The sequence below is a fragment of the Carex rostrata genome, chromosome 10 (genome assembly GCF_964058835.1).
Source record: "Carex rostrata chromosome 10, lpCarRost1.2, whole genome shotgun sequence".
Taxonomy (NCBI): Eukaryota; Viridiplantae; Streptophyta; class Magnoliopsida; order Poales; family Cyperaceae; genus Carex; species Carex rostrata.
Genome location: NC_135927.1, coordinates 2,057,823 through 2,080,880, shown reverse-complemented (window position 1 = coordinate 2,080,880; position 23,058 = coordinate 2,057,823). Strand labels below are relative to the sequence as shown.

Here is a 23,058-nt window from a genome sequence, read left to right as displayed (position 1 = left end):
AGAGTAACATTAATTAAAATGCTGTTGTTTTTGTTTAGCTGGTTGCCTTGGGATGAAAAGGAAAAACATGATATATATGCTGTCTTATTTGTCAGGTGGAGCCTTGTTGCTTCATCTGATCGCACTATTAATTAATAATCACCACACCAAATCATCAATCATGTCTTAATTATGACCTGCCAGGTTTCTAGATGTGAGATGTTAGTGCTGGTACAAACAAACCTTGTTTTTTCGTTTGTTTCTCGGAAATTTGAAATTTCACTTTTCGTTTTTCATTCCATTTCTGGATGAATCAGAATACATGGACAGCAATTACGGATTTACGGTGATAATTCAAATTTAAAATAAGAAAAGAGAAAGTAAGATACTTGTATTACTTCGGCTAGCTGGCATGAAATATTCCTAATAAGAAATTAAAAGAAATAGTCTCATTGGTTGATACTGATTATAATATTCCCTGCTTTTCTTTCTTGATGGCAATGGCATCCTCCTCTTCTCTTCTTCTTCCCTTGGCCCAATTAGCACAGCTCCTTTCTTTTCAATACTGGGCCTGCTGGCCCAACGCCTAATCTCTCTTCTTCTTTTCTCGACTCACGGGCGCTATTGACAAAGTCAAGCTTCCCTTTAACACTACTTTAAAGTTGACAGCCAATCTAAATAAGCATTCGAGACTATTACACAATAATTCATACTAAAAACCAAAAACTCTGAATGTGTTGAGAATAAATAATAAAGTCAGACCCGTTAAGCTTTAGACCCATTTAGAATTAAATAGAGCTACAGCACATGACAATTGAACGTAAAAGTCGGTGATCACTTGCTTTCTCCTTTCACTTTTTTTTTGGGAGAAACGTCTATTATTAGTAACATATATATGGTGTAGTGTGCATGTATATTATTCCATTAATTTTTTTTTTTTTACTATTATTCTTTTGTATTTTGTACACATGGAATTAAAGTAAACCGCAGGAACTTACGTATATGATCCATTTAATTTGTCTTTTGTTTTCTGTACTATTATTGATCTTTTCAGAGACGAACTATATATATATATATATGAAAAATTGATGGCATTAGTATGTACATGCTGTTGTTGATCTTTATACTCTAATTCTTGTATATTTTTTTTCCTTCTTTGGCTATTAGGGCACGTACAATAATAGATGCATCTAGATTTTAAATTGATTACGGGTGGTAAGATATATTAGTTTAAAAAAGATGCTTCCTTCTACCTTTTTTTTTTTTTTTTTTGTGTTCTACTTGAATATTGTATTTCTTTCAATTCTCGTAAGAGATTTGTTATTAAGTCATCATGTGATTGAGCTCTTCTTTATTATTATAACAGCGTTAGGGGAGGAATTGGAACACAAAAATTATAAGCTATTTTAAGGCAGAATTGTAGGTTTGTTATTGTAGTATTAATGATGATGACTAATGAATTATTTATATGGAGATCACTTGACTCCTCTATTTTTTGCTTGAATTTCAGAAATAAGGTTTCGAGATTGAGATGATGGTGGTGGTACAAACGAATCTTGTTTTTGTTTGTTTCTCGCTAATATGAAATTTCTATTTTTTCAAGATTTAAAATGAGAAGATTAGCAAGATTTCGTGAGATCATTGATTTATAAATATTTTTCTTGAGGAGGGATCCATCTACACCTTTTTTTGGTGACACTGAAAAATTATACTTTACATTTTCAAAGTCCAAACAGTCGATCCAAAATGTTCAATATGATGGATATATTAAAATGCGCTTGCAGATCGAATTTTACATTTTTTTTTATTTTTTCCTATTTATTAGATGGATACAAAAATTAAAAAAAAATGTAAAATTTGATCTGCAAGCACATTTTAATATATCTATCATGTTGAATGATTTGAATCGACTGTTTGGACTTTGAAATTTTTGAAAATGTAAGATGCAATCTAGTGTCACCAAAAACGGTGTAAGTGGATCCCTCCTCATTTTTCTTTTAGGAAATTTTTTGTTCATTTTGTATGTGGAATCTGTTGACATTATTTAATTAAAGTCAAAGAGAGAATTATTGTTTTATTTTAATGTCTTACTAGAACAAATTAATGTTTCATATTTGAACTTGTGGATCCGGATCTGGCGCTCGCATCCCCATTCTCCGATGAGTCACTGTACCGACGACCTCTCTGAGAACTACTATTGGATCTAGATTTGCTATACCCGTTTCCAAATGCAGATCTCCATTCGTCTCCCTCTGCCTTGCTCTCAGCTGCACTACTCTCTGATTAAGAAAAACAGCATGTGAGCAGTTCGGATTTTTGCATATATAACCTTTACAGTTAGAAAATAAGATATTACCAGATTCTGACGTGCCGTCAGACCAGCTAGCAGCAGCAGCACGGTTGTCATGAAGGCTGAGCTTGCGAGTGAGCTTTGAGAGGAGGGCAAATTACTTCTGGATCATTCTCTCTCTTCTTCCTTTTACATTTTGGCCCTCCTGTATTAACTCTTCTATCCTGGCTCTGCTTGTTGAACTGTTTTATCACAAAATTAGAAATATAAACCAAAGAAAAAAGGTGAATATATAGTAGTATCACATTAAAGGAATCCTTTCATCGAAAGAAACTTATTTTTTAGCTGAACCTTATAGAGGTGTATAGTTGATTAAGCATGTCTTCTTTAGCTTTCTCAACTTTGCAGAGCACCACCGCCTAAAATAAAATAAAATTAAACAAAAGCATAGATATATAGGAGTGAAAAAGAGTATTACAAAAATAAAAAAAATGTAAACTTTGGGACATTAGCAGCAAGACTGTTTAAAACGGCCTCGACTTAACCACGCACTTCTTGGGACATCCATCGGACCTCCTCTTCTGGATCTGCCGGCTTTCTCATGTGTTCCTTTTTTAATATTTTAATATTTTCATCTTACTGAGTTTTATTTGGTATTATTGCCATGTTTGTTTTTAACTTACCAAAGAACCAATTCAGAACAGTTATGTTGAATAGGAACAGAGGGTCCATCGAAAGTAGCGGGACCCACACCCTTTGGATTGATAATGGCCTCAAGTTTTGTAATCCACTCAACTTAATTTGTCAGCCATGCTCTCAGCTTTCAGCACCAGTGCACTATGAGCTACAATATTTTTTTACAAAAAAACATTATGATAACCTAAGGAGAAAGATTTACTTTCAAATTAAACCCAATATTTCAAAATTATTTGCTAATTAAGATAACTTAGAATTTCTACATTTCAACAACAGCGGGGGCTATGCTGCACAGATACTAAGAAACAATATGGAGACTAGGGCTGTAAACGAGTTGGCTCGGGCCGAGCTGGGCCTTAGCTCGGCTCGTTTATTTTGGCCCGAGCCTGGACCGAGCGAGCTGGACCTAGGTCACCCAAGTCAAAATCCCTGGCTCAGCTTGTGACAAGCCAGCCCGAGCTAGCTCGCGAGCTGACGAGTTGGCTCGCTGGACTTTATTGGACTGTTATTATACAAATTCAAAAATAAAAAAATAAGAAATTTCATTCAAAAAATTTAAGAAATTGTCCAGCAGGCACATCTTCAAGTAACTAAAGCTCGTATTTTTTCTTCCCAAACCGAAAATACATCAATTTTGCATAATTGCGCCTTTGAAAATGGGACTGGACTTAAAATTATACGGAACTAAACCCTAAATCCACTGTAGCTTAACGAGCCGAGCTGGCCCAGTCCGAGCTGACCTCTGGCTCAGCTCGTTTATTTTGGCCCGAGTCTGAGCCGAGCTGGCTCGTTAACAGCTCGGTCCGCTACCGAGCGAGCTGTTAGCGAGCCACGAGCGAGTCACGAGCCGCGATCTTTTTTGACAGCCCTAATGGAGACAACCATACAGCCATATTCAAAATTCTAATAGAAGATTTATATAAAGGTAAATTTTTAAAATTTTACGTGCAAGGAAAAAAAACTTAACAAGAAATTTTTCATAAAATTGTTCTTTCAAAATAATAATTTATATATTCTAGAAGTATAACTTTAGAAAATATTTATTTTACCCAGATAATGGCTACTCTTAAGAGAAAAATTGAGTGAAGAAAAAAGAAAAGAAAAAGAATTAGCAAATAGCACGTGGACCCATGCTTCTGAGTCCCAGGATGATCATTAATTGATGAAAAATAATAATTTAATTTAATTTAATTTTAAAATTCATGGTACAGACGGTAGAGTAACATTAATTAAAATGCTGTCGTTTTTGTTTTGCTGGTTGCCTTGGGATCAAAAGGAAAAAAACATGATATATATGCTGTCTTGTTTGTCATAGTGGGCTTCATCTGATCGCACTATTAATTAATAATCACCACACCAAATCATCAATCATGTCTTAATTATGACCTGCCAGGTTTCTAGATGTGAGATGATAGTGCTGGTACAAACAAATCTTTTTTTTCGTTTGTTTCTCGGAAATTTGAAAATCCTATTTTTTTCAAGATGTCAAATTAGTAGATAGCTCGGCAGGGATCTTGTCACAGCATTCATTTATTTTTATTTTTTTCTTTTAGGAAATTTTGTGTTTGTTTTGTAGAGAATTTGAATGTGGAATTTGACATTGTTTGATTAAATTCAAAGAGAAAATTCTTGTTTAATTTTAATGTCTTCCGATAACAAATTAGCACATGACTATTCCGTAAGAAGTTTTAGATAAAAAAAATTAGCTAGATATTGTTCGTACCAATAAGACTAGTCCGGTCATGAATCTTTTTTGAGAGAGAAAATCATGTAGAAGACGTTCGTGATTTTAGATTTGCAAAGTTCTTCACAGATCGTCAAAAATATGAATGAGATTAAACGGAGAAAAAACACACACCTCTAAAAATGTGTATGGGCTCCCATGTAGTTTGAATAGTCATGTGCTAATTTGGGAGGGGAGACAATTCACTACGTAAAAATTATTCATCTCATAGTTGTAAATACTTCTATGCATAGGGTTAAATAGTTTGGGTCGTCCCCACCAAATCTGACCCGCTTAATCCGGACCACGCCAACCCATAGACCTTGGGGGTTCGGACCAGACAGACCCGTTTGTAAAACACTAATGGGGATCGACAAATCAGCTCTACCCATCTCCAGCTGTTATATATATATTTTATAAAGAAACTTTCCTGGATCAAACTTTAGGGCCGGGGCGCTTGGGTTCATGTTTTTGAAAGGTGATTCTCTGTTATTACAATTTTATTACTGTGTTTGACAAAATTGATAATGTGTGATTACCTACTAACTAAAATTCCACATGGCTATTACACTAGCCACGAAAAAGGTGAATTTTTTTTCCCGCTCGACAGAAATCACTAGTGTAGTGCAGTTTCTTAAAAATCTATTATTTTTTCAGCGTAGGCCTTCTATCGATCTCCTCTCCGACTTCTGTCCTTTCGGATGGAAATCACTCTCTGACTTCTCAGTTTGCTCTGTCCTCTCTCCTCTTCTACAGAAATCACTCTCTCACTTCTCGGTTTGCTCTCTTTCTTTCTCTTCTCTGATTCTCTCTCTCCTGCTTAACTCTTCTCTTCAATCATTTTTTCTTAACCCGACGCAGGAGTGTAAGTGCATAAATTGAGCGTGCTCACGACCAGACCCAGCGACTCACCCTGATCGAGCATCGATTGCATGCAGCGAACCGACGATGCTGGTATTTTATTTTTCTTTTCCCTTGTTGGATTTTACTCTTGATTTCAATTGGCTTCTATGGCTGAGAATGGTTGATTTGAGTGGGTTATTTTTTGTTTGGTCTGAATATGGATTTTTGAAGTTTCTTGTCTTATTGGAGAGAAAGAACCTTCAACCGATAATTCTTGACTGGTTTGTTGAATTAATTTACTTTTAATCCCTTACACCATTATATATATAGGATGCTCCATTTAATCCAATTAATGTTTTTACCGGAGTTAACTTCTTATAGTACATAAGCCGAAATTCATCTCAATCTATTTTTTGCAGCTATATGCCAATTATGCAACAATTTACTCTTGCTGGTGGACTAACATCGAAGCCTATAAAATTACAAAGTTACTCTCTTATTGATAAATGAATCTTCTTTTCAAAAGAACAATATAAAGTGTTACATATGGTTTGAAGTTTTGCTTCTAATGCTTTTATTTAGTGTGTTTTTTTTGTTTTACAATGTAATGTTATTTATTTTTAGGGTTGGGATTCATGCTGGGGAATTTGAGTCTCTGTTTCTTGTTGATCTAAAGGAAGTTCAGATAACAACCAAGCACATCTGTGATGGCGTAAAATATTAGTTAGTCAACTTTCTCTTATACACTTTTCTTAGAAGGTCGGAGAGATGCCTTTTGATCGATACAAACTGTGTGTGTTGTCAACAAAGAATTGCAGTTCTACTTTCATGGATGTATTATAATGATATTGTCTTGACTGACAGTTTGACAAAAACTATCACCTTCTATTTTATTTGGTCTTTCTTCGGCTTATTTGGCATTAAATTGAAACTTATTCTGGTAAACTCTGTTTGACTTGGGTTAAATGGATGCACTTACCATAAAGTTGCTAAGCAGAGGGGGTTTATAATGTGGTTGAACTTAATTGTAATTTTACAATTGAAGATAATGAGGCTTATTATGTTAAAGTCATTTTAATTAGAATAGTGAATTGTAATTTTACGTGGTACATCTCTAACCCTCTAATAGAAATCTCCGATACGCGTGATTTGCACTCAGGCACCCGGGTACATTTCTAATTAGGACAGCTTCTTCTTACAATTTGGGTCGCCGAGGCTGCTGATTATTTTTCTGAAAATTTTGTATATACTGATTGGCCTGGCCTGTTACCCACCAGCCCTGCAATAAAGCAGTCAACAAAATGACATAATATCATTCTAGAGGTCTATATATAGAGGACCTAACTCTATTCTATTTACTCTAGTGGGACTATTGGTTTTAAGCTCCGCAGCGGAAGATAAAGGTGCAACTGCGAGTCCACCACGTGCAGCTTGGAAATATTGGTTGCGTTACTTTGTGTCTTTCCCAAAAAAACATGATGCTGAATCTTATCAATAAATGTGGAATAATAACCTGCTACACACTAGCCTACAATCTTGGCGCACTTGAATTCTTTTATTTCAAAAGGATATTGAATGATTGATCAAGACCATTTCATTTTGATCATGCGCAGGAAGCAATCTAACAGCGCAGACGGAAAACGAACATTCTATTGTTTTTTTCCAAATGTTTGTTTATTTCACAAATATATTTATTTTTATATATGTAGGATTTATATTTTTTTTTAATATTGAAATAAACAAGTATGACTACTAATAAAATAATAAAAAATAATATATATAATAGTCGTATCGTATCCAAGATTTTTTAAAATTACCGTATCCGTATCTATGCAACAAAGGGTAGAACCAATAGGTCTTGAGGACCCGACATATGGGTGAGGAAAAAAGGGAAATTAGTGTTGTTCACAGGGGTGCAAACCGGTCAGATATTATCCGACCGAATTCGGATCCATATCTGATAATTAAATACGAATATCCGATATCAAAATATCCATGCAGATACAGATATGAATATGGTTTTAAATATTAATTATCCATATTCAAATAGTATATATATATCATATATTTAAATATATATTATGAAAACATTTATATCCATATCCGTATCCATTTAATATTTGATATGTATCCGTATCTGTCTAATATCCAATCCGTATCCGGATCCGAAAAATAAAAGTGGATACGGATATGGTTTTATCACTATCCAATTCGTACCTGAAATAAAGGAAAATTAAAGATGAAAGAAAGGAAAACAAGATAAAACCCTAATGCAGCATCCCCATTCTCTGATGGGTCACTGTACTGACAACCTCTCTGAGAACTATTGGATCTCGATTCTCTATACCTGTTTCCAAATGTAGATCTCCACTTGTCCCCCTCTGCGTTGCTCTTAGATGCACAACTCTCTGATTTAAAAACAGAATGATTGAGTGAGGGTTAATTTTTCGTTTGAAATATACAAGAGCCGCCAATCGATTGTGTAATTTCATTGAACACCTAATGGGCATGGTTAATGTTCCAATTAGTACAGCAATCAAGAAGTTGTACATAGAAAAACCAAACTCTTTCGAGTGGCTGAGAATTCATTTAATCGGTGAAGATACCATAAAAAGTTGTCAGGGGGACAAATTGGTGATGCTTAACAGATTTGAGAAGGTCGTGAGCAGCTTAAATGAAATGATTAGTTGATGCTTTCTTCATGCTTTCTTTCTTTATGAATTGTGATCACGGAGAGGGATTGTTACAAACCTGCCACTGCTAAGGTTTAAAAAAAATGCTCCATCTTACAGAAACGGGCCGTGGGCCTATTAAAGTAAAAATGAATCAAATCGGGGACATATTTGCCATGCTTAACAGATACAAAGGAGAATGGCTCAGTGTTTTAGAACAATGAGCAGAAGTGTCAGAATTTGTGTTAGCTTATACACGGTTCAATATTTGATAATATATTCAGAGTGATTTCTATAAAATAATTAGGGTTAATTTCTCCTCTACCCTTCAAGAATTCTTTAATTTCTTATTTACCCCTCAACTCTTGAATATATCTAATTTGTCCCTTAACTCTTCAAATTCTTTCTCTTTTACCCATAGAGTTAATTCCCTATTGTTAAAATTTAGTTTTTCCTGTTTTACCCTTGCGTGGGCCTTTTGATTAAATTACGTCCCTTAACGAATCAAGGTCCCTGCACGCTTCAAATTTGATGGACCTGCTTCTCATCAGATGAACATTTTCTTTAACCAATTCAATCTCCTTTGTGTTTTTTGCTTATTTAAATGAAAAATTTGAGTTTAATTTATCATTTGCTTCTATTCTATGACCTGATGCAATATCTATTTTAATTAAAGTCAAACAAAAAAAGGAGCCCAACTCCGCTAAATTGGATGTAGCTAACTGATATTATAATAATACAAAGACACTAATTTACAGAGAACTATTTTGTACAGAGGCAACAAAACAAACAGTGAGACTTCATCTCACTAGAAGCAATTACTGCATAAAGAGGCAAACAAAACTCAATTTATCTAGTTAGAATGATATAAACTTTCTTAAAGAAAAATCAAACTTTGATCAAGTTATGAATTCCAGAGATTATCAGTTTAAAAGGAGATCAAATTTGAATTTGTTCTCGCACAAGTCATGTACTGACTGATATGTACCATAGTATATTTTACATGATATAACTTCTATGTTATGGACCAATTAACTAAAATATAACTTGTAAAATTCTGAAACAACAAATTAACTAAGTATGTTATTAAATGATTAGAAAATTCAAAAACATCTCAGCAAGTCAAAAAACATCAACTTTTGCTCTTTTACCCCTATAAACCAAAAAATTACAAAACATCAAATCCTTTGAATTGAGATCAAATCCTATGAAGCATACCAAAAACAACAGAATAACAAAACACTTAGCATAAAACTATCAATTCATACGAAAATAATTATATAAACATTAATACACTTTTTTTTACAAATATTAATACACTTGATAGAATAAAATATCTTAATGCATCATGCAACATCAAATGAAATTTTCTTTTATCAATAATTATGAAAACCTTGTTTTAGTTGACCCTTGTGTTGTTTGCCCCTCTTGGCAGATTTCTTCATTATGGTTTTGTGGAATAGCATTTTTACATGTATTCTTATGATGACCTAACATGCCACATCGTGAACATTTATTTGATTTCTTATTCTTTTCATCATATGGCTTTATTCTATTCTTTCTTGGTCTACCTGGTGGTCTTTTAATGATCGGTGGGAGCATTTTATAACCTAAATCACATTCAACACATTCATCTCGACTAGGTATTGCAGTAATTGGGATGGCATATGTTGCTTTAAAATAAGCAACAGTAAAGTAACGGTTAACATAATCTTCCCACTTCGCATTTCGAATGGAAGCAATGAATGCGGCCGCATGTACACATGAAACACCTTTCACTTGCCATGCCCGACAAGTGCATGTTTTCTTATATAAATTCACACTCCATACTTTTCCAGTGCGTTCCACCTCCGCACAAGAGTCGATACTCCTATGCACCTCGTATGCACCTAACCCCTAAACTAAGAAACATATATTAGTACATGATAAAAAAATGTCTTAAAAAAATAGAGTAAGAATAAGAGTTTGTCATCGTCAATATTACCCGAGAAATAGTTTTTATGTATTCGTCCACCTTAGGAACTAATGGGCCTTTCCAACTCCTTGCAATTCTTCTTCTTTTATGAAATCTCACCATGATTTTCCTTCGTATTGAGTACAGCAAATCCAAAACTGGTTTGTGCCTTACTTCAGATACACAAGCATTAAATGTCTCTGATATATTGTTTGTGAGATAATCACACTTTCCTGCTGTTCCAAATTGACTTCTGCTCCATAATTTACTATGCTCCTCCTCTGAATATGCTATGGCAGCAGGACATGATTTAGCAATTTCATCAATAATCAGAGAGACCGAAAAATCATAGCAATTTCATCAATAATTAAGGTACTTGTTATAAATTTGATTAGTTTTATCGTGATGAGAGTTGAGGTATGATATAGGCGGCAAATTTATTTAAAAAGATTTATTAAATTGACATTTTTCTAAACATGCTACATTTTTTAATTTCTTAATAAAGGGTAAAATTAGAACTTTTTTAAATTTAAAATGTGTTTTAATAGAATAACAATAAAATGGGTAATTTGTGATTTTCTTAATTTAGAAGGGTAAATAAGATAATATGAATTTCAGAGGGGAAATAAGCAATTTTGAAGTTTTTAAGGGTATACATGAAATTTTCCCTATTTATTTTATTCAATGTTGAAACAAAAGCAAACATAAGTTAACAAATTCATGTCTAAGAGATTAAACATGTTGAACAGTACATGGTCCAAGAAAAAAACAATTGTACGATGAAAAGACAGCTGCACTTGAAATTCAAACTTGACAGTCGATTTTAGTAATTCAGCTAAGCAGAACATAAGACAGTTTGCGTTGTACCTTGATTGGAATTTAGTTATTAAGCATTCATTGTAGGAAAAAGTAATCCAAGTTAGAACTATTATTCTATACATAAAATTTTAAGAAATATAATATTAAAATTACCGGGGTGTTACAACTACAATGTATGATTCTCGTCTTGACCAATTTGACATTTTAAGAAGCTTTAGATATTCAAATAACTTCCAGAGATTTTCTGAAATTTGCAGAAATTTTATATGATTTTTCGGTCTCTCAGATTATTCATATGAATTTCCAAATCCCCAGATATATTTTATAAATTTTATCATCATTTGAATATTTTATATTAATTTCCTGGTATCTAAGTGATTTATATGAATTTATAGACACTCAACAATTTATACTAGTTTTCTGAATTTTCTGTTATTTCTTTGAATATTTAAAAACTGGGGGCATTTCCGTAATTTCCAGGATTTTCGGGGACTTTGTACAAATTCCTGAGACTTGGATAAATTTTAAAATTCTTTTAGATGGATTTGGCAACTTTCTAATTAAGCTCCAAGGACTTGTCAGCAAGTCAGATAAAATCACAAGGGGCATCCTGTAAACTCCTAAGCGCTGTGGTTGAGATAATTAAACATATGGGGCTGCAGGATTCCTTGCTTGAGCTTGACCATTGTTCAATTGTACTCTAACCCATAACCCAAATTTCCAAGTCTATAATAACTGCCAATCAAGGTATTGAAACTAACAATAGTGGGTCTCAAACTCCACTTTGTAATTTCATCGTACACGCACCTGACGGGCATGCTTAATGTTCCCGTTGTTATAGTAACGGTGCATGCTAACATTGAAAGGTCTGACATGAGGAGGAAATCCTGCATTAAGAAGTTGTATATAGAAAGGCCAAACTGTTTCAAGTGGCTGAGCAATGAGCTGAAGATGCCATAGAAATCTGCCAATTAAGGAGATACAAAGGAGAATGTTGCTGTGTTCTAGAACACAAAGTCTGTCAGAATTTGTGTTAAGCTTTTCCATGGTTCAACTTTTGATAATATATTCAGATAGAAGTTCACTTGGAGTGACTGAGAGAGGATTATTTTTTTGTGAAGTGGTTTGCTTGAAGTATTAATTGAATCTTGCAAGGTACAATAATTGGTGATTAAACTTTTTGACTTGAAAAAGTATGATGTGAAATATCCCACAACAGGGCAGTTGGACTAAGACGACCTGAAAGAGGAGCAATTTGGGCTCTTTGATTGGGCCTCCTTCGGCCCAAAAACGCAAGAAGGCTAAAAGCCTAAAACGCAAGAGGCTCTGTAGAGAAGTGATAATGGACTTTTAATAAACGGTACTCAAATTAATTTTGAAGAAATGTATTAATCACCTAGCTAGCGTTAGTTAAACAAATTCATGTGATATAAAGATGGGATTATTTCTGTTAATTTTACAAACGGTCTAGATTGCCTTCGCAATTTTTTTATTTGGTGGACATCATAAAAGAGCGTTTATATGTAAATAACTGGGTCCCCAACCAACACTTGAGGAAAAAAAAAAAAGAGGTGAAAGATATTACAACAAAAGTAACAATCAACACAAATCACAACATGAATAAATGAGCAAAAAAGTTGACACAGTAGTCTGGAAAGTGGAAAATCTAGGAATGTAGAATAGAAGGTGAATTATGGTGGGGAACTTCTTTTCCCATTGTGCTCTTCATCAACTACTTTGGTAACCAAATAGACGGCGTAGATCGGACAAAATACAATAGTTTTTATGATTTAATTGAAAAAAATAAATTTACACACAGAACTATTGCATTTAGAATCCTACCTTTTTTTTCACATAATGCTCGATCATAATTTGGCCGTGGTCTGGCCGTGTTATTGCCATTCCAATTCCAATTAATCATGTTTTGGCATGTGAAGCATGATTGAAGCACAAAAACAATATGACATTTTATACCTACTCTAGTTGATTAGAATTAACAATAGATGATTTCAAAGTAGTCGTCATCTGAAGATTAATGACACCCCCATCAAAAAAAAAAAAAAAAAAGGTTTATCTCTCAAGGAGAGTCCAAATGCTTTTATTTTTTGTTCATCCATCATTCCTTCATTTTTTTTAATTTTGTAATAACAAAATTTTAAAAAAATTATATGTTGTTAGATGTGATTTATATTATTTTTCCTACATATATATAAAATAAAATTCCATATCTCGAATTATATATGAGAGAGCATTAGGTCAAAAAATGGTAATTTTCATTCGGAGAAGTAAATTATAGACAATGTGTCTTAAAGTTTTTCTGAAAAATCAACATCCACATTTTACATCTTCTACCTTTTTTGAAAATATGGTAATTTCCATTCGGGGACATACTATCAGGAATTTTTTTTTAAAACCATCACGAAACATTGAAAATATAGACAATAAACTTGATTGCAAGAAGTATTACAAAAACCATCGAGACCGAACTTCATGTTCGGTATTGGATTTATAAAATCGAACATAAATCTCGGTATTACGTGCTGCAAAACGAACGAACTTGGACTTCTGTTTATAAATTCTCAAACCGATTTTCAAGTTCGGTTTTTTTATTTTTTATTTTTTTTGGGCAAAACTGAACTTGAGTTCGGTTTTATGAATGCTAAAACTGAGTTTCAAGTTCGGTTTTTAATGTTCAGTGACGGATTTAAAAAAAAAAAAAAAATCTACTATCAGTCCTAATATATGAAAAATTGATGGCATTCGTATGTGCTGAGGTGTATCTTCATACTCTAATTCTCGTATATTATTTTGTCATGCTTTGGTTATCTGGGTACGTACAATATATAATAGATGCATTTAGGTTGTAATTAAAATGAGTGCTAATGCTTTGGAAATCTGAATTCTTGTATTTCAATATTTTACGAATAGAAACTTTTTGCCAACAAACATTCAGAAATAAAAAGGATGAAGTACATGTAAACTATTAATTTGACCAAATTACCACAATTGTGACTGCTTGAATAGGATTCCTTGAGATTGAAAAAAGAAAATAAAAATGTAATGAACTAAATTGATAAATTGAATGACAAAACTGGAACTATTTGGATTATTGAAGAGTAAATCTCGATTTAACAAGGAAATTTGATAAAAGTTGAGGTTGATACATCAGCGACAATGAAAAAGGGAAAGTAAGATACTCATATTACTAGCCTTGCTGGCATGAAATATTCCTAAGAAATGAAAAAGGAAAAGTAAGATACTTGAATTCTCAAGTCTAAGTCGATTTCATTCTTTCTTTGGATGATTATGCTTTCTTTACAGCTTCTTAAATTTTTTCACAAACAAAGTATAAGGTTCTCTCCTTTTGTCTTTGATCATTTTTTATTCTTTTCTTCTCCACAATTAGCACATATCTCTTGCTTAATAGGAGCTGCGTTCTTTATCCCTTTAAAGGGTTACTTGATGTCTCCCTTGTTCTTTAGAGACGAATCTTACATATACATTTGTAGTGAACTACAAGTTATGATTATCAAATTATTAATTACTACTTTATCTCTCACCCCACCGACCAACGTGATTAATAAAGCCAGTTCTTATTGTGTTCAATTCATCACATTAATTAATTACTAGTTTGTCTCGAAGCGCGCATGTGCATCAGTTAATTAATTAATAAACTAACCCAATTAAGTTCTTTTCAAGAAATAATAAATAAAGTAAACAAATACAACAATTATCTAATATGGTTTTTAACGTATGGTAGCATTTGTTTACTTATTTCTAAAAGTCACTTAATTAGCGGTAGCAGCATGGTAAACTTGCGAAAACAAATCAAATTAGACTAAAGGTCACTTTGCTTTCCAACTTGCTTGCCTATATATATAATGAGACCATCTAATCGGCACTATATCTAATAATATCCTCTTACACTGGTGAATATTAATTTCAAAAGAGAGAAAATAAGAGAGTGAAATGGCTGAGGCGATTGTGAGTGTGCTGAGCAAGCTTGCTGTTATCATAGTAAGCGAAGGACAGTACTTGGGTGGGGTTGGGGCCAAGGTTGAACGGGTGCAGCGTGAGCTCACCAGAATCAAGTGCTGCCTGCAAGATGCGGACTCCAAGCGTAAAGGAGATGAGAGAGTGCAAAACTGGCTGAATGAGCTCCGTGACGCAGCCTATCGCATTGAGGATGCAACTGACTCCTTCTTTCTCCATGTTGGATATACAGATACCAGATTTTCGCAAAAACTCAGGAGGCTGTTCAACAAGCCCCGGGATTTGTATTTCCTCCACAAGCTTGGCACTAAGCTCGATGGCATCCAAAATCTACTCGAAGAGATCTCTAAAAGCAGGGTTACTTATGGGTTCAGTGACCTGAAAGACAAGAGCAAGGGAGAGGCTAATGTCATAATGCCTCATCGGAGAGCTATTTATCAAGAAGTCGAAGAAACTGAAGTAGTAGGCATGGAGGCTGATAAGAACAACATTCTGAAGCTGCTACGCTCTCAGATACCACCAAGGCGGGCAGTCATAACCATCGTGGGTCCCGGCGGTCTAGGGAAGACTACGCTTGCACATATGGTATACAAAAGGTAGGTGGAGAATTTTCTTTTTCAATTATGTTTTATTGAGATAAATGGTGACTACAATTCATCATAATATAAGAGTTAGTCAAACTTACTTGCTATCAATAGCAACGATCAACTGCTACATTTTTTTATTAAAAGCTTCGCAGAGGAGTGAACGGGGCTCAAACTCTCGACCTTTGAGTATCCAACAGTCCTAGGATAACTGTCCAAAATCGATCTGATTCTCCCGATTCCGGCCGATTCTTCAAAAATCTGATTCCGATTCCGATTCCGAATTTCAGAACCATGATAGCAACGATCAACTGCTACATTTTTTTTTATTGAGTATCCAACAGTCCTATGATAACTGCTACTACTGATATAAATAATTATTTTGAGGATTTAATAGTTTATCATAGCACCTCAACTATTCAATAATTGCTGATTTCTTAGTAATACACATTTCCAGTAATCACTATTAATTGTCCAAAATCGTGCTACAAATCAATCCAATAATAAATCTTGTTTGCTTTTTTAACCAGTGCCAGGGCAGATTTCGACTATCATATAATGTTGTCAATCTCTCAGCAGTTCAGTCTAACTGATCTTTTGAAAAAGATGCTACCAAAAGATTCTACACGGGAGAACCAAACTGTGGAGAACGAAACTGTGGGAGAATTAATCAATAAGGTCAAAAAAATTTTAAGTACCAAAAGATATCTGATTATTCTAGATGATGTTTGGGAAGATGATCTGTGGAATCAATTGAAGGATGCCTTACCTGATGACAACAACGGTAGTCGTGTTCTAATGACCAGCAGAATTATCGATGTTGCTACATCTGCTGACTCCCAAATGAATCCATATGAACTCAAATACTTAAATGATAGTGAAAGCCTAGACCTACTCCTCAAAAAGGCTCTACCATTCCAAGAACCAACTCAAAAATGCCCTAATGATCTCCATGAGCTTGCAGATAAACTATCAAAAAAATGCAAGGGGTTACCGTTGGGTTTGGTAGTGTTAGGTGGTATCCTTTCAACTAAAGGACCATCCTACACTGCATGGGAAAGGGTATTAGAAACAATAAATTGGCACTTAGATAGCAAGGACTGCATGCCAATCTTAGCAATGAGCTACGAAGATATGCCATATTATCTCAAGGCATGCTTCCAATATCTTGCAATTTTTCCGGAAGACCATGTGATTTGTGCAAAACGTCTGATTAGAATGTGGATAGCAGAAGGGTTCATACCACTCGAGGGTAGGCCAACAATAGAGATAATGGCGGAGTACTGCCTCGAGGAACTTTCTAAAAGGTCATATTTTTGTTTCCTTGTTTTTTAATTATCAGGCAACTATATAATATAACATTGCAAACTGTTTTATCACAAATTCTTTTCCAAAAAATATAAATTCATTCTCTTGTTATAACAAGTATCATACATCTCATTCTCATTTTATAATTTATTCTCTAATAAATAGATTTTTCCTCGGAAACCCTTCTACCTAGTGCATGTTCTCAATTTTTAAAAAGTAGAGTGAAGAAAAGCTTCCTCTCAATTAGGTATCTTTCACTTCTGTTTCAAATGAAATCGCACATGCGATTTGATACTAAACTCAGCTCCAATTAAGAATTGGATGGTGCAAAATAATAATTTTGCGTGAGGGATTATAATTTTTAAGAAATAATTTGAATTTTTCAATATTATTCCGAATTTTAAACCAACATATATGTATATTAAAATAGTTACCAAGATATTTATTAATATTCTAAACAATAAAGAAAATATCAAATCTGCCCTCTGAAAAAAATATTAAAATTGCCCTGACCGCCCAAATGTGGGGCGAGGCGGTGAGCTACAATATATATATATTTAGAGATCTCAATATTCATCTAAAAATGAGAAATGAAGATTATTTTTTTCAACCATAATGAGAAATGAGAAATTGACAGCCCATAATGAGAAATGAGAAATGATGATTATTCTTGCTAAATTTCTGTTTTTGATTTTCGGTATGTTTTGATTTGGACATGATTGCTTGTTCCTCTAATTTTGAACATTTAATTTATGAACATTTAAAAATAACCCCGCAACCCTTTTAGAACATTTAATTTATGAAAAGTTTTATCTATTTTTGAAAAAAATCAAAAACTTTAAGTTATTTAATAATTGTTATTCAAAAAGAATTCTCAAAATAGATACAACTTTTTATAAATTAAATGTCCTAGAAGGATCACAATATTTTCTAGATTACATAGAAGTGACTTTTGAACCGGGATCAATAACTCGGAATCTAAGCATTTTTATTTTTGTCCAATAACATATAAAGAAATATATTAATTTTTCTTATAGCCGTGAAAAATCCGGCTTGAAAATATTGATCCGGGTTATTTGTTGCAGTCTTTCTAATAAATCAAATTATATTGTATTTCATCTATTTTTTAAAAAATATATTCAATATTTCTAATATTTCAATACAAAAAATAAAAAAAAATAAAAAAATTTGTTTTAAAAAAAAACACAACTTTCAAAAAAAAATAATAAAAAAAAAATAAGAGGACCACCCCTCTCAGGGGCGGTCTGGTTGGAGTGTGGCTCGCCTAGGTCTGAGGCGGTCTGCTTGATTTTTGGACTGCCTCAGATCCAGGCGGTCAGGGCATTTTAAAAAAAAAACGGCTTGCGGAGTTATTTTTAAAATTTTATCTTTTTTAAGGGTATTAATAAAAATGGCCGTCGTTGTTTTGTTCCTCTAATTTTGAATTTTTAATAACTCAAAAGTAACAACTTAAATGTCAAAAATAAACTGTTATATATGATATATATTATTTTTTTATGTATATATAAAAGATTATGATATTTTAATTTTTTTTTGGACAGTTACTAAGAGTTTGCAAAAATACGCTGCTATGAATAATTTCTGAATATTGATTTTTCAAATTATTGAATTATATAAAACCAAAAGAAAAAGATAATAATTTTTTGTTTGTAAATAAAATAGATCAATATAGTATAGTTTCATTTTAATATTTATGTTTTAAATTTTTGTTATTAAAAAAGTTAGAAAGTGCAGGTTTGATAAAAGTACGGAAAATAAAGGTATTTGAACTCTTCTCATCTTCTTCAATTTTATTCAAATTAAACGAATATCTATTTAACACTTACCTCCCTTTATTAAAAAAGGTTAACTGGTATTTTGATTAGCTTTCATCTCCTACTAAAATTTAAAATTAACAATGTGATATATTAATTAACTTAAGTCTTTACTTCCTTTTGCATTATTCTCTCAACAAATTATGATTTTTTGGTTTTTCAATGAAATTAATTAGTTAGCTCCAGCAGCAATTGATTAACATTTTGAAACAAATATTTTTTTTCTCTGCATTGCTTCCCAACTATATTTTGAAATTTTGGGTATTGATGGATTCTTAAGTAACATTAACCTTAATCTTAAATTAAGATTTGCATCCAAGAAAAATATCAGGTTATAATTTTTTTATGTCATAAGAATATTACCGTGTAAAACCCCATTTAGAGCAATTCCATTCTTTACTTGTCCAACTTTTCAATGACAGAGTATTTACTGCTTGAGATAACATTTAGAGGTCTGAGTTTTATATTTGAATAGAATTGTCAATAGACATTCATAATTCAATAGTTGAATCTAAATCTCATGAATGAATTCAAGATCTTAAAGGTATATATGATTATTTAATAGAACCACATACGGGTCTTGAAAAAAAATCCATCTTATATACTAGATTCAATTTGAAAATCTTCAAAGATTCAGTAAGTAATTTTATTAATTTGATTGCTTCAAAAGCTACATCTATCATCACGTATATCACGTAATTTCATTTCTCATTAAGATCTTGATATATATATATATATATATATAAAATAAGGCTACCATACATCGCAATGCATAGAAATTTTTGTGCATTGGACTATAAATCACAGGATTCAAAGTCCAAATAACCGATCTAAACCATTCATCTTGTTCTCCATATTAATATTTGCTTGGAGACCAAATTTTACATTTTTTTGGAATTTTTTTATTATTTATTAAGTCACTTTGAAAATCGCTGATCCAACAGTAACAGTAAAATCAAAAGGCACTGTTCAGGGCAGTTTGGTAAAAAAAAAAAGAAGTTGACCACTCCAACGCGGGACAATTTCTTAGTAAAAGCTGACCGCCCCACATTTGAGCGGTCAGGACAATTTAAAAAATATATATATTTCAGAGGACAGATTTGATATTTTCTTTATTTTTTATGGTATTAATTTTTCGTAGTAATTTTATCTTTCAATTTATATATGAATTAATTAGTCTACCTAGATATACAAACCATTATAATTATGACTGCAATATACACTTTCCGTTTTTCCTGACTTGTTTACAAACCAAAATTAATTCAGGAGTATGGTTCAAGTATTAAGTCGACATATAAATGGTTTGATCAAGAACATCAAGGTGCACGATTTAATCCGAGACTTGGCAATGAATGAAGCCAGGCATGAAAACACAGTCACGGTTTTCTCACAAGCTTCGCCTGACAACAAGCCCGACAGAATAATCCGACGTGCTTCACTTCAAATCGAAGAGAAGAATTTACAATCCATAGAGTATGTAGGTCCAAATATCCGTTCTTTATTTTTGTTCGATACAGATGGATATTTTCAAAGGAGCTTACATTGGTCTAATTTTAGGCTCCTTAAAGTTCTAGAAATAGTTTCTTACATTCTAGAATTAAAATCATTAGCTGAGTTGATTCACCTGAAATACTTGGGGCTTAGAGACTGCTTAATTAAGCGATCCTCTTTTCATGGTATGAAAAGTCTTGAAACTCTGGAATTGCGAGGGCGTGGATATGATAAATTTGAAGGCTTATGGACAATTAGTACATTGAGGCATGTACTGGTTGACTCCATTGAAGGACCAATACCAAAGGGTACCACAATAAGCAATCTACAGACCCTGAAGTGGGTATCATTTCAGGATGTATGTGATGCCAAGTTGCCCAACCTGCGTACATTAGGTATTCAAAATTATTCTGGAAAATGGGTATCATTGACTAATCTATTTCAAACACTGCGCAACCTGCGTAAATATTGTATTGGTTGTTATAAATCTAAAATCCCAATGGAAATTGTTTACCCAAAAGCACTCCCAAATTATCAGAATTTGCAATCCTTATACTTGGATGGAGAATGGCCAGAGAATGTCAATGTAGAGGCTAGCTTGCTTCCACCACAGCTCATTAAACTCACGCTTAAGGAATCCCAGCTTAAGCAAAATCCAATGCCGGAGCTTGGGAAGTTGAATAGCCTAAAAAAACTTTGGTTGGGTCGGAGGGCGTTAACTTCTGATTGGGAGGGTCCAATAATCTGTCCAGAAGGATTCCGTGCCCTACAATACTTGAAAGTGACTGATAGCAAAATCAAGGACTTGACGGTGGAAGAGGGGGTCATGCCAAAGCTTACATACCTCCAAGTAGATACCGGGATCAAGGTGAACCTGCCTCCTGAGCTACACCATGTGGCAGTTGAAAGAGTGTAATTAATATTCTTGATTTAGTCAAGTGGTAATATCTATCCCAGTGACCACCTACTCTTTCCTTTCACTTTTTTTTTTTTTTTTTTTGGTTTTTTTTTCCTATTTTGGCTATAAGGGTACGTACAATAATAGAGTGCTTCGTTTTTCTTCATTTTTTAATTAATTATTACTTCTAATTAATATTTGTATTCTTAAATATTATATTTCTTAATTTCAAGTATTTTGGCTATCAGCCCTACCTCCTGAGCTACAGCACGTGACAATTGAACGTAAAAGTTGATGATCACTTGCTTTCTCCTTCAACTTTCTTTTTTTTTTTTTTGGGAGAAACGTCTATTATTCCATTAAATTTTATTTTTGGTTTTGGACTATTATTCTTTTGTATTTTTGTTTTTTGAATTAAAGTAAACCACAAGTACGTACATGATCCATTTAATTTTCCTTTTGTTTTCTCTACTATTAATGATCTTTTCGCAGATGGCATTAATTTGTACGTGCTGCTGTTGATTTTTATACTCTAATTAATTTTTGTATATTCTTTCCTTCTTTGGCTATCAGGGTACGTACGTACGGTACAATAATAGATGCATCTAGATTTTAAAATGAGTACTAGTGCAATAAGATATCTTAGCTAGTTTTAAAAAAATGCGTCCTTCTACTTTTTATTTTATTTTATTTTTATATTTTATGTTTGTGTTATACTTGAATATTGTATTTCTTTCAAGTCTAGTAAGAGATTTGTCAATTAAGTCATTATATGATTTAGCTATTCTTTATTATTATCACAGCGTTAGTGGAGGAATTGGTACACAAAAATTATATTAATCTATTTTAAGGCAGAATTAAGCATGTCTTCTTTAGCTTTTTCAACTTGGCAGAGAACCACTGCCTGAAATGAAAAGAAAACTAAACAAAGGCATATATATAAATAAAAAAATGTAACCTTTGGGACATTAACAGCAAGACTGTTTAAAACGGCCTCGACGTAACCACGCACTTCTTGGGACATCCATCGGAGCTCCTCTCCTGGATCTTCCGGCTTTCTCATGTGTTCCTTTAATTTTTAATATTTTCATACTAAAGAAATATTTTTGAAAAATAGTGAAAATAACTTGGGATCAAACGTTGATTGAAATTCATCTTACTGAGTTTTATTTGGTATTACGTACTGCCATGTTTGTTTTTAACTTACCAAAGAACCTTCAGAAACAGCTTAATTTGTCGAATAGGACCAGAGGGTCCATCGAAAGTAGCGGGACCCACAACCTTTGGATTGATAATGGCCTCAAGTTTTCTAATCCACTCAACTTTGTGAGCCATGCTCTCAGCTTTTAGCACCACTGCACTATGGGCTACAATATTTTTTTGGAAAGATTTACTTTGAAATTAAACCCAATATTTCAAAATTATTTGCTAATTATGATAACCTACAATTTTTACATTTGAACATAATTTTCTTTTCTAACAAGCTGTTAACAATAGTACGTGGGGGCTATGATCGATGCATGCACAGCCATATTCAAAATTCTAATATAAGATTTATATAATGTAAATTTTTTAAATTTAACGTGCAAGGAAAAAAAAACTTAATAAGAAATTTATCATAAAATTGTTCCTTCAAAATAATAATTTATATATTCTACAAGTATAACTATAGAAAATATTTATTTTACCCAGATAATGGCTACTCTTAAGACTTAAGAGAAGCATTGAGTTAAGAAAACAGAAAAGAAAAATAAATTAGCAAATTGCACGTGGCCCCATTCTTCTGAGTCCCAGGATGTGTGCACATTAAAATCATTTCTCATATATTGTGTGCACATTCCCATCAATAAATAGAGAAGGATTAATTATTTTTCATTTTTATTTCAATAAAAAAAGTTTAATTGAAAATCATCTCTATTTAATTCTATTGAATTGAAATCAATTGAACTCCATTAACTATACTGTTCAAATCC

At 32.9% G+C, this 23,058-nt stretch overlaps 2 protein-coding genes and 1 long non-coding RNA gene across 5 annotated transcripts in view; 1 reads left to right on the top strand and 2 right to left on the bottom strand.

The window, feature by feature from the left end:
* Positions 1 to 2,104: 2,104 nt before the first annotated feature.
* Positions 2,105 to 22,447, bottom strand: LOC144560073 (dynamin-2A-like). The gene is made up of 5 exons (XM_078309225.1): positions 22,293 to 22,447; positions 22,044 to 22,154; positions 2,621 to 2,688; positions 2,336 to 2,511; positions 2,105 to 2,258 (listed from the first exon to the last, which is right to left on the bottom strand). The coding sequence occupies exons 2-4, from the start codon at positions 22,146 to 22,148 to the stop codon at positions 2,427 to 2,429; spliced, it is 258 nt and encodes an 85-aa protein (XP_078165351.1). The 5' UTR covers positions 22,149 to 22,154; positions 22,293 to 22,447; the 3' UTR covers positions 2,105 to 2,258; positions 2,336 to 2,426.
* The window catches only part of LOC144560066 (disease resistance protein RPP13-like), a 51,233-nt gene continuing 43,056 nt past the window's right edge, over positions 14,882 to 23,058 (top strand). The window contains exons 1-3 of one of the 3 annotated variants that reach the window (XM_078309214.1): positions 14,882 to 15,565; positions 16,084 to 16,860; positions 19,963 to 21,187. In XM_078309214.1, coding sequence (XP_078165340.1) covers positions 14,946 to 15,565; positions 16,084 to 16,860; positions 19,963 to 21,103 — 2,538 coding nt within the window. In that variant the 5' untranslated portion in view covers positions 14,882 to 14,945 and the 3' untranslated portion in view covers positions 21,104 to 21,187. Of the gene's footprint in view, positions 15,566 to 16,083; positions 16,861 to 19,962; positions 21,188 to 23,058 lie in introns of those variants that run through there. The other 2 variants (XM_078309210.1, XM_078309212.1) reach the window with 2 other exon arrangements.
* LOC144560075 (uncharacterized) lies at positions 20,902 to 21,414 on the bottom strand. The gene is made up of 2 exons (XR_013513313.1): positions 21,340 to 21,414; positions 20,902 to 21,065 (listed from the first exon to the last, which is right to left on the bottom strand). It is a non-coding gene; the product is annotated as an uncharacterized LOC144560075 (long non-coding RNA).

Coding starts and splice junctions, on each gene's coding strand:
- LOC144560073 (XM_078309225.1), bottom strand. CDS start 22,148: ATGAGAAAGCCGGAAGATCCAGGAGAGGAGCTCCGATGGATGTCCCAA. Junction 2,689..22,043: donor TTGCTGTTAATGTCCCAAAG/GTTACATTTTTT, acceptor ATTTTATTTTAG/GCGGTGGTGCTCTGCAAAGT. Junction 2,512..2,620: donor CAACTATACACCTCTATAAG/GTTCAGCTAAAA, acceptor GTGATAAAACAG/TTCAACAAGCAGAGCCAGGA.